Source organism: Ochotona princeps, chromosome 9 (genome assembly GCF_030435755.1).
Source record: "Ochotona princeps isolate mOchPri1 chromosome 9, mOchPri1.hap1, whole genome shotgun sequence".
NCBI lineage: Eukaryota > Metazoa > Chordata > Mammalia > Lagomorpha > Ochotonidae > Ochotona > Ochotona princeps.
The window spans coordinates 77,960,401-77,979,529 of NC_080840.1; the positions used below are offsets into that span (position 1 = coordinate 77,960,401).

The 19,129-nt window shown below is 45.6% G+C and overlaps 1 protein-coding gene across 6 annotated transcripts in view; it reads right to left on the minus strand.

The window, feature by feature from the left end:
• Positions 1-7,720: 7,720 nt before the first annotated feature.
• MAPK9 (mitogen-activated protein kinase 9) overlaps positions 7,721-19,129 on the minus strand; it is a 44,413-nt gene continuing 33,004 nt past the window's right edge. For 3 of the 6 annotated variants that reach the window (XM_058668859.1, XM_058668858.1, XM_058668862.1), the window contains 5 exons: positions 16,119-16,301; positions 14,932-15,056; positions 13,833-13,896; positions 12,832-12,903; positions 7,721-10,623 (listed from right to left, as the gene is read on the minus strand). In XM_058668859.1, the coding sequence (XP_058524842.1) occupies positions 10,481-10,623; positions 12,832-12,903; positions 13,833-13,896; positions 14,932-15,056; positions 16,119-16,301 (587 nt within the window). In that variant the 3' untranslated portion in view covers positions 7,721-10,480. Of the gene's footprint in view, positions 10,629-12,831; positions 12,904-13,832; positions 13,897-14,931; positions 15,057-16,118; positions 16,302-19,129 lie in introns of those variants that run through there. The other 3 variants (XM_058668861.1, XM_058668860.1, XM_058668863.1) reach the window with 2 other exon arrangements.

A 19,129-nucleotide genomic window follows, 5' to 3' on the forward strand; every position in this document is an offset into this window, starting at 1 on the left:
TTAAAAAAGAAATTGAACAAGACCTCAAAAGATGGAGTAACATCCCATGCTCCTGGATAGGTAAAATCAATATCATTAAAATGTCTATACTGCCAAAAGCAATATATACATTCAACGCAATCCCAATCAAATTGCCCAAAACATTCTTCATGGAACTGGAAACAATGATCCAAAGGTTCATCTGGAAGCACAAAAAACCACGGATAGCTAGAACTATCCTGAAGAACAGGAAGTTAGCAGGGGGAATCACAGTTCCGGACCTCTGGACATACTATAGGGCAGTGGTTATCAAAACAGCGTGGTACTGGCACAAAGATAGAGAGGAAGATCAATGGAGCAGAATAGAAACGCCAGAAGGAAACCCACACAGATACAGCCAAATAATCTTTGACAAAAAGACAAACGACAACCCAGGCAAATGGGAAGGTCTGTTCAATAAATGCTGTTGGGACAACTGGTTGATAGCCTGCAGAAACAAAAAAATAGATCCACATCTCTCACCATACACTAAGATCAGATCTAAATGGATAACAGATCTAAACCTACATCCAGAAACCTTCAAACTTTTGGAAGAAAATGTTGGAAACACACTGGAACACTTAGGGGTAGGCCCTCACTTCCTAAAAAAGACTCCAGATGCAGTAGAAATCAAGACCAAAATAAACAATTGGGACCTCATCAAACTAAGAAGCTTCTGTACAGCTAGAGAAACAATCAACAAAGTAAAAAGGCAACCCACAGAATGGGAGAAGATCTTCGCACACGACATAGGTGATAGAGGGCTAATATCCAGAATATACAAAGAGCTACAAAACAACCAAAATGTCAAAACAAGCAACCCACTCAAGAAATGGGCACGGGAAATGGGCAGACACTTCACAAAGGAACAAACCCAAATGGCAAATAAACATATGAAAAAATGCTCAAGTTCCCTGGCAATAAGGGAAATCCAAATTAAAACATCAATGAGGTACCACCTAACGCCAGTAAGACTGGCCCACATGAATAAAAGCACCAACGACACTTGTTGGCGAGGTTGCGGGGAAAAGGGAACCCTACTCCACTGCTGGTGGGGCTGCAGGCTGGTACAGCCTCTATGGAAATCAGTATGGAGAATATTCAAACAACTCAAATTCAACATACCGTATGATCCAGCAATAGCACTCCTAGGAATATATCCAGAACACTTGTTCTATGAGAAACCAACATGCACTCCTATGTTCATAGCAGCACAATCAGTAATTGCAAAAACATGGAAACAACCAAAATGCCCATCAACAGAGGATTGGATAAGAAAGCTATGGTTCATCTACTCCATGGAATACTACTCAGCTATTAAAAAAAACAAACTGCAGTTCTTTGTGGCCAAATGGGCCAAACTGGAAACCATAATGCTAAGGGAAATGAGCCAATCCCAAAAGGTTAAATACCACATGTTTGCCTTAATTTAAGATGATATGATGTTATGTATAACATGTTATGTTTTGAATGTTATATGTTGTGTATAAACTAAAATTGAAGTATAGGTGAGGTGGTCACAGAAGGTGGCTGGGAACCCACATTTACTTTTAACATATTGGTTACTCATTACTATGTCAATTAATTCCATAATGATGTAAATTTTTGCTGATGGTATGTTGGAGCTTTCAATTGACTGGGATGATACTCTGCTGGCTCTGTCTTCAGACCAGAGAGGGTATACCTAAGAAGCCGTTGAACTTGACTGGACAATAAGATGCTGGACTCTATGTTTGGTATACGCTTGCAATGGGGGAATCTCAACTGAACTTGAGCTGTGGTTATGCAACAAGGTGGAGGAATCCACCATGGTGGGAGGGTTTGGGGAGGGGTGGGGAGAACCCAAGTATCTATGTAACTGTGTCACATAATACAATGTAATTACTGAAGTTAAATAATAAATAATTAAAAAAAAAAGAAAATCACTTCAAATCCAGTTGATTAGAAGAATAATATTTAGTAAATGTATTGCCTATTAAGCATCAAGAATAAGCCTCAACATTTAAAAACCATTTTTAATGTAAACTTATAGATTGTGTATCATTACTGTGTCAGAGTTGATTTTCTGTCGTAATATATTCAAATTCACATCAAATTAAGAAATGCTTCAAATTTTTAAATCAGCTAATTTGCACCCACGTGAAGAATCTTTGTTTTTGATGCTATTCTATAACCATGGTGCCCTATGTAATTGTAATAGTTTTCTAAGTTGTCACAGTAGCATGTGAACTCCAATTCACATACACATGCTTTGTGTATGTTTCCCTGTCTGCATCCACATGGTCAGATCCTTCTATCTTTTTGTGCCGACTCTGGTCTTTCTGAATCTGTGATGTGTACTTATTGTGGATTGATCACATCTTCAATGAATGTGAATTCTATCTAATAATAGCCTTTCCCTGAGAGAAGCCTAATGACTTGAATAATGATGTTTAGATTTCTTTCTTGACATTTCAAAGTTACAAAAAAGTAGATGTATTTTTTATTCAAAATCAATGCAGTAAAACTGGAAGTTTAATTAGCCAAAATTGTATTCAATACCTTATTTTGTAATTATAACCCAACTTATGTGCATGTAAATCAAGTTATGCTTTTGCCCCTCAATAAATGTTAAATGATAATGACAAGAAAAAAAATTTTTAACTAGAGGAATTAAGGATGCTTTTATTAAAGAAAAATGTTTTTGATTATTGTTTTATTTATGGGGTTGCAGGGTCTATAGTTGTAGAGGGACTTAATATTTGTAATTTTTGTTTTTAGATTTATATTTTTTCCCTTGTAAACTATTTCCCCATTGAATAATGGGCAAGTTGTAGAAATAGAAATGTGGTAGGAATGTACTACTGATTAGCAGGTAATCGCATGTGCCTTGGCCTTGGAGTCCTGGCTGCCGCTCCATGGCTACTGTTGAAGAATGAATAATGGCTTGCTTTGAAGAATATGAATACAGTGTTTTAAAGAATTATCTCTGGGGACACCTGCTTAGCCTTGAAGTGCGGACAGAGTGACCAAATGTCTGTACATGCCCCCTTAGTCTTGAAGTAAAAATAGAATAATTAGTTGCTTGTGCAAAAGCTTGTGAGGTTTTGAGTAAATAAAAAGGACAGCTTTTTCTTGGGCTGTTGTGAGAACGCACCAAGTGTCAGTGTCTGTGTCTTTCTTTATCGCTGACTCCACGCACCCTTCCCGAGCTCCGAACTCTCGGCTGGAGCTGGACTCCCGCAGTCTAGCACTGCCAGGTAGGCTCCCCAGCCCTAGCTTTCTTGCATGGCAGTGGGCAGTGGTTAGTTATGGTTGTGCTAACTAGCCCAGCTCAAGTTTACTGCAGGGTTGTGGGGTGCATTGGTCTGACGCAGAAAGATCCTGTAGTTCCTCTTTTCAAAACCTCTTGGCTGCAGCCCTCCCGCTTACCTGCAGGTACAGTGGTCTGGTTGGGGGAAGTCCCCTAGACATCATTCCTCACCTATGATGTACTCCCTCAGCAGACCTCCATCCCACATATTCCAAACCACCTTCCTTGAAAATCCACAGCCCCCATGCCTATGAGCACATGGTTTCCTTATCCCAGTCTGCCAGCAGGGTGGCATGCTGGCCTGGAGCCCTGCCTGCCCACCCAGGTCTTGAGCACATGCATGGGTCACAGATTCAGTTCAATGGTACACCGATCATGCCAGCCTGCCCTGCCCCTCCAACCTCCTGGGACCCAAGCGTGTGCTACTATCCAGCCCACACACATACTGGTGAGTGCCTTTCTGTCTAGTCACCCCGTCCCTGTCCTGGCTTTCATGCTCTCCAGTGGGAATTGGTATCCCAAGAGGAAGGTGCCCACTCCCACTCCCGGATTATGCACTCTCCAGGTGGTTCTGGAGTTTAATTTGACAGATTTAGCCTCCAGTGCCAGCCTCTTCAGCTGATGCCTTGACAAAGCCCAACCAACCCTCACTCATTCTGATTTTTGCTTGCACCAATTGGGACAATCAGCCCAACTTGGCTCTTCCCTGATCTAGCTCACATGAGGCCCACAGGTGTTGTAGCCCTGCCTGGTCCAATCTGCCCCCATCCCAACTCACGCTCTCCCGTGGGAGTGGTTGTCCAACAGGGAAGCCCACATTCCCCATGCTGGCTTTGTCCCCTCCCTCCCTGGTTCTCACGTGTGCTGTTTGGGCACTGCAACCACATCTGGTATGGCTCACCCCACCTTGGCATTTCATAATGTGCACTGGTTTGTGTCACAATTGAACCTGGTCCAACCCACACTCTAATCTGGTGCTCGGATTCGCCAGTGGGTGATGTGAACTGGTTCAGCCTGGTCTGCCCCAGACCTATGCCAAATGTATGCCAGTGGGTATCTTTCTCTGGCCTGGTCTGGCTTGCTCCCTATCATGGCTCTTGCACTCACCTGTAGGGACTTTTGGGGGCAAACTGCAGCCACAGCACGGCCTCCTGCCTGGTATCACCGGCTGGTTTTATGGAAGGGAAGGGGACAGTGAGGATGAGACAACAGCAGACCCACAGACACAGCTGGGCTTCGGCTGCATTCTGGCAGGAAGGCTCATGAGGCCGAGAACAGGAAGCAGCAGGAAGCCGGAACCAATGAGAGGGCTGCCTGGAGTCACAGCTTGCCAACTTCCATGCACATAGCTTCTTACCAAACAGGCCGACACAGTTTCGCTCAGTCTTGCGTCCCTGTTTGCCCACAAAGGCTATGGTGAGAATGAAGATGGGAAGCAAGGCTGCCAGACACCTCCTGCTCCTCTCAAGTGAAATAAAGGAGCTTGTGGAACCAGGGCTATGTGCAAGACTTCTTCCTTTCTCAACACCGACCAGAGGGTAGAGCAGAGAATGCTGCTGAAGGGCTCTTGTGGTCTCCAACTGATCCTCTCCAGGTCCTCACAGCAGACTAACACACCGCTGACTGGGTGGGCTACACTGGTTGAACAGATGCCAGCACGTGGCTGCTGGGCTTGTCCTGGGGCTGAGTGTGGCCATCCAGGCTTGACTGACTCATCAGTGTTTCAGAGTCCCCAGTGGGCACCGAGTGTTGGTGAAGGAGGACAAGGTGGGCACAAGTCACTGCATCTGCACCAGAGGTGTGGGTGGGCTTCAGGGTCAGTGTGACAGACAGGGTTGAAGAGCCCAGGCACCCCGGCAGGGGGTCAGCTAATGGAAGGCACACTGCTCATGCTGTATCTGGAACTCTCTGCTTCTGGGCCTGCTCACAATTGGTGTCCGAAGTGGTGTGGCTCTGGGACTTGTTGGAAGAGCTTGGGAGATGGAGGTAGAGAAAGGAGGATGTGGGGCTGACCTCCGTAATGTAATAAAAAGACCTCTAAAGATTTGTTTTTACTTTATCCACAAGACAGGCCTGGGTCCTGTGAGTATAGGTAGTGGGAGCCAGGTATCAGCTCAACTTGTAGAGTCAGAACAATAGTTCAGTGGGAAGGGAATCCTTTCAGGAAAACCAACTGAGCGGATGGGTGAGGGGCAGGTGATGTCTCCAGGTCAGGGGGCAGGAACTAGAGAGCTTCTCTGTCTACTCCCACTTCCTGTAGGTATAAACAAACTGGGCTTTACAGAGCACTGACGGACACTAAGGCAGGCTGGGCATTTGGGAAGGAGGGAGAACACATTTCTGGAGAATCAGCTATTTACTTTGGATCCAGCTGAAAGAGAATCCATTGCAAGGCTCGGCACAGCACTGCTTTGCACCAGAGATGCGTGCAGTTCTGTGTTTGCCGAAGTCCCCGCTGTCACCTGCAATCTGCCACACTTTGCATTCATGAAACAGGAGTGAGCGAGGGATGTGTTTCCTTGATACTAAGTCCTGTATTTTCTTCTTGACATTAAACAAGAGCTCCAACTGGCCTCATGTGTGTAGAATGAACAGCAAGGCATGGGACCTCCTGCAGGCTGCTGTCCCACCTCAGCACATGAAGCATCAAGATACTGCAGCTCACATCTGCTGGGGCCCAGAGTCCTCTCACGGGCTCTTCCTAGGGGAAGAGCATGCTGTCACCTAGCTTCTCAAAAGACGAAGAATGAGGTAGGCGAGAACTGTGTGGCAGACGGCCACTCAAATCTGACACTGGGCCAGAAAGTCTTCTCCCTGGGGCTGCAGCCTTCTCGCTATTGCACAGTGGGATTAGACAATGTGATTCCAAATTTCCCTTCCAACTCTGAGATGCCAAGGCCAGGAAACAAGTCACTCTCAATCACCATGCCTGTCAGCCTCCAGGCCTTGACAGCAGTGCAAGACTGGTTCTGAGGCACGTGCTACCAGATGCCAGCTGCAGGGACACATGGCTAACCACTGTTAGGTTGCTACTGATTTTGTTGCCAACAGGGGGCAGGTGTTGTGACAAACAGGGTAAGGCCATTGCCTGCATTGCTGGCCTCCCTATGGATGCTGGTCTGAGTTCTGGCTGCCCCATTTCTGATCCTGTCCCTTGCTACAGGCCTGGGAAAAGCAATCAAGCATGATCCAAGTACTTGGGAGTCCTGCATTCATGTGGGAGATCTAGAAGCAGCTGTTGGCTCCTGCCTTCAGTCAGGCCCACTTGTAGCTAATGCGGTCATTTGGGAGTGAATCAGTGCACAGAAACTCATTCTGTCTTTCCCTTTATCTCTCTTCAATTCTCCCTTTCAAACAAATAATCTTAAAAATAAGATCTTACTGTCAAAGGTAACCCTACACCTCATTCCCGTTAGCAGCCAGATTCTTTGAGACGATTTGACTACACAGTCCTTTTGAAATATGTGGATCTCACCCCACTTCGGCTGTACTTTACCATTTCAGTGAACCAATAAACTATATGTTACTGCTGTCCATCGTGCAATGAGAGGTGCTGCAGTGGCCAACATATGGCCTGGATGCTGAATGTCCACCAATGGTCTGAGGAGATGCGGCCTGGGAGGGGGCCCCAGGTCACTGAAGCGTGCCCTGGAAAGTGGTTCTCTAAGCTTGGGTTGGGCCCAGTTCTCATGCTGCTTCCTGGGTGGCCTGGGATCCTTTCTCTGTGCACATGTTGCCACTGCCATTTGCCACCCTCAGCAGACCATGGCGCTCCTCATTTTGGAACTGAGCCTCCAAGACCGTGATGAAGTTAACTGCCTCAGGTGCTTTGTCGTCCAAACTGAAATCTGACTAATATATGCACAGGGCTGATCAAAGAAATGGGGTCCAAATCAATAGCACTAACACTTCCCGTCTCTGAGGACCTGTTAAAACAGAACTGACACTCATCCCTCTGGAGTGAGGAGGCAGAGCCTTTGGGGGCCTGTCTGCAGCTGTGGTTTGAAGCACTGGACTTGCCCAAGTGCCCTGGGAGCAGAGGTCCAGCACACAGAGACACAGCACCCGCGACCGCTGCCAGGCTACCTGGCAGACGGCCCAAGGGGCTTCTCCTGGCTGACCCACAGGGAAAAACAACTACACGGGCACTCTGGGAATTCAGTTTTGTAATTCCTGGTTTTGGAGTCAAAATTTACTGCCACTACTGTTGGAAACTTAAAATTCAGGAATCTGCAGACTATTTTCATTGTGAGAACAGACATTTTTTTCCCTTTCAGTTTGAAAACATTGACTGATACTGGCTGAAATCCTAACCCTCTGAGACCTGCCCGTGGTCATGTGAAACATGTAATCAAACATGGTGAAACAGGAATAGAAACCATCACAGAAAAACACTAGACATCTTACGCATTTCTCTTTAAAATGTAGTCTGTATTATTTTCACCAATCAAAACACACAATATATTATAAAACATTAGGCAACGTTACTTCTGAGATATGCAGTCTGAAAGGTCACACCTGTATTTACTACCATGTGAAATACCAGAGGAGTTACATTAGAAGACACACTCATACATCATTATCATGACTGAACACAGCATGAAATCCGGACTTTAACAGGACTCCACTCTGCTTCACACGTGGATGTGGGCGTCAGCCGGTCCATGGAGAGCGCTTGCCTCTCAGCGCTGGGGCCCTGCGTGTCGTGTTCCCAGCAGGAGCGGAGCTTGGTCTCCACGGGCAGACCCAGAGCCCGGTCCACGTGGCACAGCCAGTACCTCCAGCCGTTCCACTCCGGCAGAGCTCCGTCCACTCTCCGGAACCAGGCATGGGGAGGCACTCCTTTCCTTCTGGACTGAAAATGAAGCCAACAAAAGAAAAAAAAAAAAAAAAACCTAGTCCAAATGCCAGGATAATAATAATAGATCACCTGGTTTATAAAAATACATGTCCAAAATAGTTACTTCCAGGGTTGTGTACAATATAAATTACAAAAATAAAATAGAAAAGATGAAAAAGTTGAGTCCATTTTCAGCTTTTTCTCCCACTTCAGCACTCGTAATGCACCAGGACCTTGGCAGGTCTCGGCTCAGAAGGGAGGACCCTGAAACTGGGTGAGGTATTTCTACGGAGCTCTGTGGCCTATCCCGGTGCGCTCTCTCTCACCTGACGGGAACCCCGCCTTGACCATCATGGTTCCACCCAGAGCAGCAGGGCCTGTGGGCGGGGGCGACCATACTCTGCTTCCCGGGGCCTTCCTGGTAGTGGGACCTGGAGGAGCTCACTGGCAGCCTATGGCAGCTGGCACGTCTTTAACACTCTCCCTTTTCTTTGTATCTCCTTTAAAAGACAGATTTAGTAAAGTTTTTTTTTTTTAAAAAAAGAATGCGAATTGGAGTGAAAGCCATTGTAAAGTGCTGACATACGGACAGTGGCACTTTTCTTACCTAGACCCTAGAAGGCTAAATAATCCTAAGCCATTGAACAGGTGTTTCTCCCTCAGTTCAATTCAGTATTTTGTCTTTGTACTTGCGAGTGTCTCAAAGACACCATAAAAACTAGTTATCACCATGCCATTTTTGTTCATCATGGGTTCCAGTTTCCAGTGACAAGACCAACCAAGAAGAGAACTGGTGTTGATACAATTATGTGTTTTAGACCCAGCATAAAGTTTCTTCCTCCTTAAGAATACATTCTCTAAGACACTGACCATATAGCTTCAAATAAGTGAATACAACATAATGAATCAGTAGCGGAGTAAGCTCGGGGGAGACACACCATGAGCACTGGCAGCGGACGGGATCACCCTGACTCCACTTCCGCAGTGACACTTTCTACTCGGGATTGCAGTGCATCTGGAAAACTCGACAAGTTGTCACGTCTGAAAGCATCAATTTCAGGTGAGCAGTTTTGAAATCAGAAAACATTCCACGCTAACCACTCCCCTGAGAGTTCCTCCTCACAGCCCTCTGAGGAACATTCTGGGACATTCACAGGTTTCCCTGCCAAAAGGCAGCAGCAGCAGCAGCAGCATGCAAAACTCCCAACTCGGCCCTGCCCCGCAACAGACCAAAGGGCTGTTCATCTAGCTTTTTCCAGCAAAGATGAAAACGCCCAGTAAGAATGCAGGGTTGGCAAAGGCAAAAGCCACCTGGTAAGCTCACCGACTCCACCCTGAGTGACGGAAGTGAACCACTCAGGCCAATCTCTGGCAAGTCAATGACCATAACAAATGTCAGCAATTGTTTTGCAACATTTTACTCTAACATCAGGCCATGGATTCAGGAATTTGCCCCGTATTGAGATAGGCGTCATATGCTTCATAAAGAAGATGAAGTTATAGGTAGCATTTTAAATTAATAGCAAGTCCAGAAAGACCAAGAAAAAAGAAGTAAGGCAGGCAGGACGTCAAAGGTAAATATGCGGTAAGCAGCACCAAAGGAGACAGAACTTGATCATGCATGAAAGCTGGCCATACAGTCACCCTAGGCTGGACAACATGAAGACCGTGTGGCCAGCAAGTATCCTGGCTCTAGCAGCAAGACATCTCAGCCCAAAGCATCACAATCTAAGAAATGCTGTGTGTTTTGTTTATTAAATAGATTCCATTATAATATTTCTGAAATACAAAAGATAGAATAAATCATACCATAAAGTAGGGTAAAATAAGGTAATATGGTACCCAATTAATATGCACAAACTTATGTTTCTTCTCTGGATAGACACCCAACTATTTAAGATCAAGAGATAATTCTAGAAATAGTACTACCTGGCAGATTATTTGGCAATTAGATACTGATTTCCAAAGTGCTAGACGGGCAGGTCACGCAGGCATTTGTCATCACATGCACAGAAGACCCAACAGTTATGGAGGAATGCCACCACTGTTACTTACACCTTTAAAAAAAGAGTCAGCTAGTCTAATTGCTCACCTGAAATGATTCTGAACAAAATTTCTAAAACTGTGGCTTGTACTTTCTTCTTCAGACATGATCTGCTTCATTTTATAATCTAAGCAGGCAATCCTAGGAGAACTGAGTAGGGGCAAGACATTGTGTTTCTTACATGCAGAACATGGAGTTTTCCTATTTGGTTCCATCAACCCCCAAGCATCTGGGGCCCCGGAAGCGAGAGTCCCTTCACTGATGACAAGTATAACATTCCAGCTTATCATCGACAACCTTCCAGGGGTCCTGTCGAGGCATCGAGACTGCTGTCTGTGTCTGAGGCCAGTGTCTGTTCGGTGGACATGGATGAGATGTCATTGATAGATGATGACTGGGAAGGAGTGGCGTTGCTACTTACTGCTGCATCTGTGCTAAGAAAACCAAACAGAATAAAATCTGAGGCACGACATTGCTGCAGGTCCAGGTGAACAGGCTTACAGCCTTCCCTGGCTCTGTCCTTCAGCAGTTCCCAACCAAACTATTATCACAAACAACAAGTTAGCCAATCATACATTCTGAACTTTGCCCGGAGTCTTTCTTGAGGCCCAGGATCCCAAATACTCCCGATTCTTTTCCTTTTCTTGCCAGTGGTTAAACACATACACACACGAGGTTTTCAAAGAGTTCACTGAAAATATTTATCTGGGTCTCAAGGCTTTTTGGGTCATCCTCTACTATTTTCCCAGGCCAAAAGCAGAGAGCTGCATAAAAAGTAGAGCATCCAGGTCGGTGCCTCTATGGGATCCCTGCGCATGCAAGGTGAGAACTTGAGCTATTAGGCTACCATGCCTGGCCCTAAATAAATCTTTTTTAAAAATCCATGTATAAATTTAAAAAAATTTAAAAAAAGACTTATTTACTTATTTGAAAGAGAATTATAGAGAGGGCGAGATAGAAATGGCCACTGGTTTACACCCTAAACGGTTGTAATGGCCACGGCTGGGTCAGGCCAAAGCCAGGAGACAGGAACTTCTTTTGTGTCTTCCATGTGGGTAGGAGGGGTCCAAACACTTGGGCCATCTTTTGCTGTTTTTCCCAGGTCATTAGCAGGAAGCTGGACAGAAAGTGGAACAGCCGGAACTCAAACTAGTACCCATGGGGCATTCTAGCACTGCAGCCAGCAGCTTTACTCACTATACCACAATGTTGACCCCTGGATTTAAAAAAAGTGCACCAAAATAGACTTCTCTTGATTAGATTTTCTGTGAACTCTTTAACTTACCCTTGCAGGTACTCATGTATTATCAACCTTTAAACAAATCTGCTGGTTTCAAATTGACATTAAAAGGAAGCTGCTGTGTTTATCTTAAAAATTGCAAAAGCTTAGGCCTGGAACAGGAATCAAGTGTTGTCACAAATTTCAATTAGACCATTAGTTTTGTTCTAAGGAAAAAAATGCACCAACAATCAAAGGAAACATAAAAATATTTTATAGGTGCCATTATTGTGGTGTAGTGGGCGAACTCGCCACCTGTGGAACTGGCATCCCACATGGGAGCCCGTTCCAGTCCTGGCTGCTCTGCCTCTGAGCCAGCTCCCTGCTACGGCATCCGGGCAAGCTGCGGAGGATGCCTCAAGCACATGGGCCTCTGTAGCCTCGTGGGATACCTGGATGAGGCTTCTGGCTCCTGGCTTTGACCTGGTTCAGGCTTGGCAGTTGCAACCTTCTGGGGAGTGAACCAGGGAATATAAGATCTCTGTCTCTCTCCCTCTCTCAAATAAATGAATCTTTCAAAACACCTTCTGCCATAAAAACTGCATACAAGAAAAAAAAAATCAGTGATGTTTTACACAAATATTTCATGAATCCAGAAAACACATACTTTAACTTTTTAAAGCCAACAAAGCCATCTTATTTCCTACTATCCATATTTCAGTTTGGTCTCAGCAACAACAAAGCATCTAGGCTCCCAGAGCTGTGATAAGGTAACAACAAACACATAAATTTGTGCTGTAGTTTTATAATCTCTAGATACATGTCATGTTGAATATAATATTTAAGAAAAAGAAGAGAATTCTACAGTTGGTACCGTGTGTGGAATGTGTACTGTGAGGTGTATGTGGGGTGTGTGTGTGGGGGATGTATGTGTTGTATGTGTGTGGTGTGTATGGGTGTAATTTTAAGAGGGAGTGATAAAATACATAGAATTGAAGAGTTTCACTTCAGAAACAGGTAAGAAAATACAGATACTGGTAATGTCACTAACAGCGGTCTCAGACACCACAGAAATCATTAGGCTTCTACCACATAAAGAATTATATGTACTCTTTTCTAAAAAGAGAGCCAACCTCCATTTTACTTAGACTTGCATTTTTTTTTTAACTGGATGGGACCAGGACAAGGGGTTGTTCATGTTGCAATGCAGTTGGCATCAGTGGTGGCAACGGCTCAGTGCCTGGCACGTCAGCAACACTGTCAACACCACCACTGGGACAAGCCACAGGGGAGACTTTCACACAAAGGGCCCCCAAGGCGAAGTCGGCCATGTCAGCACGTGACCCAGGACTGCCATGTGGATACGCTGAGGGGCAAAGCAGGCACTACATCATCCAGTGATCAGAGCAATCACCAACCTGAAGGCTGATCTTTCACAACACCATTCTTGCTTCTCTCTTCCCAATCCATGACTTCTTTGTAAATGAGCTCTTCAAACAGAAATGCAGGTAGAAACGTGCCGTTAGAGCCTCTGCTCTGCAAACAGCTTCAAATGGACCGGCCCCACCCCAAGGGCTCAGAGTGACTGCTTTCAGTGGTGAGAGACAGCAGACTCAGTGGTAGGGTCTACTCAGTCTGAAACATCCACTCACAGCCAGCCAAAGATGCGGAGGGTGGGTGCACAGGTGGGCAGGTGGTTGGGTCAGGGCAGGGAAGGAGACAAGAGTGGTTCCAACAGACATGACTCTGTATATCAGTCGTTGCTTGGCTTTCACTTTCATTTTTTTCAATGTTCTTTGGTAAGAACTGTAAGCTACCAAGGAAGCTATCAGGAGTTTCTAAAATACTAGGATTTGTGAACTGACATTAGCATACTGCAAGCATGTCCTCAGGCCTAGGTGTGTGGCTGTAGGCACTGCCTAGCCATGAGTGCACACGCAGGAAGCTGGCTTTATTTGCAGGGCACCATTAGTGCTTTCAAGAGCTGGTCTGAATGGAAACCTGTCAGCTGGCCTCCTCACTGATGGTTCGGCTGCTTGTAGTGTATTAATCTTGCCTGATAACAATACCTATTTGCATTTTTTTTTATTCTGAAACTTTCCCCAAACTAGAATGGTAACATTCTGTGCAGAGTTCACATGAGCCACAGTCACACTCGCCATGTCAGCTTACAAACTGGAGTTCTCTTCACAACTCTAACACACTATCAGGTAAGTGTGACACCATTAACTGAGTTTAGTTTACAAAGTAAAGGTAGATGAGGCAGCCTGCACCTTTCACAGATGGAATAAGCAGTAACGAGGTCATGTGCACTCCTCTCTCACCCTCACTCACTTCCGTGTGGTAACGAGTAGACCGGCGGGATCCTGCCCTTCCCAAAGGGAAATGCCCCAGGGGGCAGAACATGTTGGGGTTTTACCTTTCCACTCCTCAATGGCATGTTCTCTTTCCTCCAGCTGGGCATCATAGATCTGAGGTGGTGGCTAAAAAGGAGATTACAGGTAAAGTCAGCTGTTCAGAATGCTGAGGTATTAGCAAGAGGCAAAACACTTGGAAAACTGCTCTATGGTACAGGTTTCTTTTCATTAATAAATGATTCATTAAAAGCTCTGAAAGTGTGATACTGTATCAGTTTCAGGATCAAAATAATTAAGGAAGAATGCAGCCCAAGTTGAGCTATTAAAAATAATTCCTCTTGATGATCACAGGACCTCAGACACTGGTCTTGGCGCGCAGGTTTCTCCTCCCCTTACACCATCCTCTTCTGGCCTAATGTCCCTGTGCTGGGAATTCTGGGAGAGGAAGCTGTCCCTTGGATCTTTCCTCCTGGTAGAACTCTCAAGTCTAATACTCAGCTTACAAACAGACTGTCCCCCAAATCTGCTCATAAACCAGATTCTTTTCCTACAAACAATTTTAAAATGGTGCTGAAATCCATGGGTCATGCTTGACAGCATGCAGTTAGTTAAGATTGCTGAAGGGTTGTACTTCACTGACAACTAACAGTCACCCAGGCTAGTGCTGCCATGGACAATACACATGAGCACTAGGCTTATGGAACTGACCCAGCAGGGGAAATGGGGACATGGTTAGCCATGTGACCCCCAGCAAATGACTCAGCCTTCCTGAAGAGGATATAACTTGAGGCCACACACAGGGTTGGGCACAGGAAAGATGCTGAACAAAGGACAGCATTGGTCAACTCTTCACAGCACCTGTGATGGCTCTTCCATGTGGTACACTGCCTGGTGATACGGTGGTTGTCTGAGTTTGTGTTCCTGTGTGCCTCCTTCAACAGCGCACCGCCCAACAACCCTTTTTCAGAACACAGCCCTGTTGCTAAGCGCCCTGCATCAGAATTAGGGGGTCAGATGCCCACATGAATGAAGGCAATTCTGGCCCCACAGAAGAATGTTCTTACTCTGATGAGACTTGTCCCTCTATGGTCATTCCGAATCAAGAGGTGGAAGACTGCAGGGAGTAAGAGGCCTGCATGCCCTCCCCAAGTCAACACTCACCGCTTCAGCCTCGGCAGGGTCGTACCAAACAGTGATGTACGGGTGGCGCAAAGCCTCGTCCACAGAGATCCGCTTGTCGGGGTCAATCACTAACATTTTCGATAATAGATCTCGTGCTTGACTCGCTAGGGTGCAAACAAAGAAGAGCACACAGTGAAGAAATCAACGTGACTGCACACTCAGAACAGACACGTTAACTCTGGAGACACAGGACAGGCTCAGGATCGACCCGCCCTAAACCTTAAGGAAAATCCACGCAGCTATTGGGCTTTCAAACGTGTTTTTATGCCTCTGACGGTGTAAGGGGAGGAGAAACCTGCGCCCCAAGACCAGTCTGCAGGGAGGCTGAGAAACCATGGCAGGGAGTGTGGCAGAGCTCAGGTGACACTACCATGGGTGTGGGCTCGAAGTGTGAGATTAGAACAGACTTTTAAAACCACGCATGAAACTCATATTCCCACAAGATATACACTTCACCAGATGTGTCTGCTTGGCCTAGCTCTGTGCAATGTTAATAATACATAAAAATTTACATAAAAATAATAAATAATACGTAAAATAACACACAATAATACATAAAATAAAACATAAAAAATTTAGATGTAAAATTTAGATATAAAATAAAATTTAGATATAAAAATTAGATTAAAAATTTAGATATAAAATATAAAAAATACAAGTTCAATAACTAAAACATAGGCTCCCCCAGGTTTTGGCAATTAAAATTCACAACTTGCATGGGCGAGGGAAAGCTGGCCGCTTCTCTGATTAAGGCACTGTTTACTTTGCTGTGGATGAAAACAAACCTGCTTTTCCTGACATGGACATTTCACTGAAGGGCATTAGCGGACAGGGAAGGCCTTTTCACCGAACAACCATTACAGAGTCTGACCCTACAATCTTGATTCCAATTTTCTTTGTACTTGAAAGCGCTGTGGGTTTCCCGTGCTGTGATGGGTGGCTGCAGGAGCTTTCAGATGGGTGTGAACACTGAGGACAACTCTGCCAGGCTGGCAGCCGTCTCTGCACAGTGCCTCACGTGCCCGGTTTCCAGCCCACATGTGACTCTCTTCTGGGGTGTCATCTTATTTCACCTCCCAACCTTCACTTTTGGAATGGACACGCATGTACACGTGAAAGCTTTTCCTGGATTTCACATGCAAGTTTAAGAAAAAGAGGTATCTTACTTTTTATTTTGTCTCGTTCTGATTCTGATGGGAATATCCAGTCTGGAAAGAGTTCTTCAAACTTGATTCCAGGGTACTTTGGTCTGTTCTCCACGTAATTCCTCACAGTGGGCTGAAGCTTCTTCATGAACTCTGCGGATGGCGTTCCCAGCTGCTCAATCACCTTGTTCCACTGATCAATATCTACGAGGTCTCGTCAGGAAAATACAACTGAAATGCTTCACATTCATGTTACACCAAGCAGTACTATCTGAAGGAGTGCTTACATTACATTTACATCAGCAAGGAACTAACAGGGCCACCCCACTGGGTCAGCAGAAGCACTTGGAATGGTGTTCAAATAAGGCTTGTTTCTAGGTTAAATTATTTGACAATCCATCTATGCTATATATTCTTTGACACATTAGCATCATAGTTTGGTGAATCGGCACCATGCTGTCTATATACCTTTCCATTCTAGTTCAAAATAAACTTATAACTAAGAGTCCCTAAAGCAGAAATAAGTAAACACTTGACACTGAGATCAGTTTCTGGAATTTCTTTGAGGAAGACCTCAGCTCTCTGAAGCGGAGAACTCAGAAGCGAAGGAGAGAATCTCACTGATACCCTCAGCTGACAGCTGGGGCTGGCCTCGGTCCCGCGTGGACAGTGAGGACAGCTGCAGGGCCAGCTCTGGCCTTGGGGAGTCCTCTGCCACATTCCTCCCTGTACCTGGCTGGGACAGAGCAAGCTGAGCTCTGAGAAGCCACTCCGTTTTACTTGGCTTTGACCCGCCACACCCTCTGCGGGCACAGCCTGGGCAGCCTGTCTACTTCCTTTCAAACTGCAGACTCAGCTACACACTGAGCATTCACAAGGAACACAGCGAGTTAGTGTGCCAAGAGGTCAGCTTCCCTACGTGTACTATATAGATCTCGGCAGCAGTGCCTCTTTCACAGGGCGCCTGCAAAGCTTGGGATGGCCAGAATTGTGACCAAGGAAAGTGATGCTGAAACTAAGCTACCAGAGCAAGCGTGTGAACAGCAGTTAAAAAGTGACAGTGGTCTGTCTTAGAAATGAGCTCATGCTGCAGCGAGGTAGGTGGCCCAGGTGGGCTCAGGTGCCTGACCTCTGCTGTTCCTGAATGGTGGGCTTCCAGGCTGTGCTGGGAATGGGCTCCAGGCATCCCCATCACTGGTGGATCCTCCTTTTTTTCAGACACGTTACTGGATCAGAGGCATGCCTTCCTTCTGTCCTGTGGAAGCTAGTCTGCACCTTTCCCTCTCTCCTTAGCCGTTCCACACCTCTTCCCCATTCAGTCCCGGGGATCGCTCAGACCTGCACTGCGGAGCGGGCTGGGTGCAGCTCACCCTCCCACCTCTCAGGCACACCCTCGGCTCCTGCTCGCTATCACTACGCTCTTTATCCCTCGAGAGTTGTCTAGATTCCGATCTCTCTAGTTCTGTCTTAAACATGTTCTTCTCAGGCTTTCTCCCTGACTCCAGGAACCCCGGGCCCATCTGGCTCACCAGAGCCATGGTCACATCCAGTGCTCACTTCCTGAGTGCTGGTTGGTTGATTCTCGGTGCTCCCCTCCTCTGTCTGCAGGCACTGGCTGCCAGCCTCATGGCTTCAAGGCTATCGGCAGACTGATGACCCCACACTTCTCTCTTTACCTCTGACTATCTCTTGAATTCCACACTTGAGTTTTCTAACAGAAATCTCAAAATCCCAGTGGACTCCGAGGGCTGCCCTCCTCACCAGCAAGCCTGCAGCTGGGTGTGGCTCCCACATCCGCACCACCTCAAAACAGGGTGAGGCTTGGTCAGGTTAGGAGGCTAACGATGGCAGCTGAACGAGTGTCTGCTGGACTAATGAAGACCAGGACGCAGGAGGGGAAGGACACTTGGACGAGCCTGGTGGACCTTCTGAGTATGCACAGACCCCACTGCTGTGTCATGCCAGGGCTCTGCTCTGTAAGAAACCCAAAGTTTCAAGCAGCGCTGGACTCCTCAGAATGTGTGCTGCCACCAGGGCGAAGTGTCCATGCTGGGGCACAGAAAACTGGAAGTAAGCCTTTGAGAATACATGGCTTCATTTCCGCGCGTTTCAACATGTATTTGAAAATTGTGAAATTTTCTTTAGAAAACAGGGTGGCTCTCTATGTGAGTTTTGAGAATAACATTTGGTAATTTTGTATAAAACGCATTATTTACTGATGATGTATTAAATGTGAAGGAGAAATTTCAGATTACTGATATGTACCAAAAAGTATGTATATTCTCCACTTTTGTACTTATTGAACATTCCTTAATTACTAAAATAAAAAGGGTATAAAGTGAGGAAGAATTAAGACAAACTAAGGAAGTTCAGTTTTAAATTACTAGCCTACTATAACTTTTCCCTTTTTAAACTGAGTTTACTTGATTTTTATTACAAAACAAATACTTATGAAAAATTTCTAGAAAATGTAATAGTACAAAACAAAATGCTATATTTATCTTCACATGTAATCTATGAGTAGGATATGGAAAATAAAAAATAAATGTAATGTCAGCAATAAAAATTTTTCATTCCAAGTTTGTGCTGTGAAGAATTCGTAAGAAAATGACCCTTAGAAAGTGATGAAAATCACTTTCAAGAAGTATATGTAAGCACTGACTACAGAGCTTGCCTTGTGTTCAAAGCAGCCCTACCTGCCAGGAGAAGTGCTACTTCAGCTTTCAGAGTGAAACACAGAATCAAAACCAACAGAAACATGACGTGGTCAGAACACAGGTGGGAAAAGGGCGGGGAGAGACGCATGCGAGGGAAGGATGCTGGACATGCAAGAAGGATGCCTGGACGAGGAGAAGGGGCTCTCATGGCCACTGTGCCGTCTGTTTTCCCTCACTCATCACGAACATGCCTTGCTGGCCGCAGTATGAGCTAGTGTTTGCCGCTTGTACTGATTTACCTTTCCCAGAGTGTCACAACTAATATTTCTATGAAGTGTCAGCAGGATAACAAACAAGTGAACTTAACACACTGTT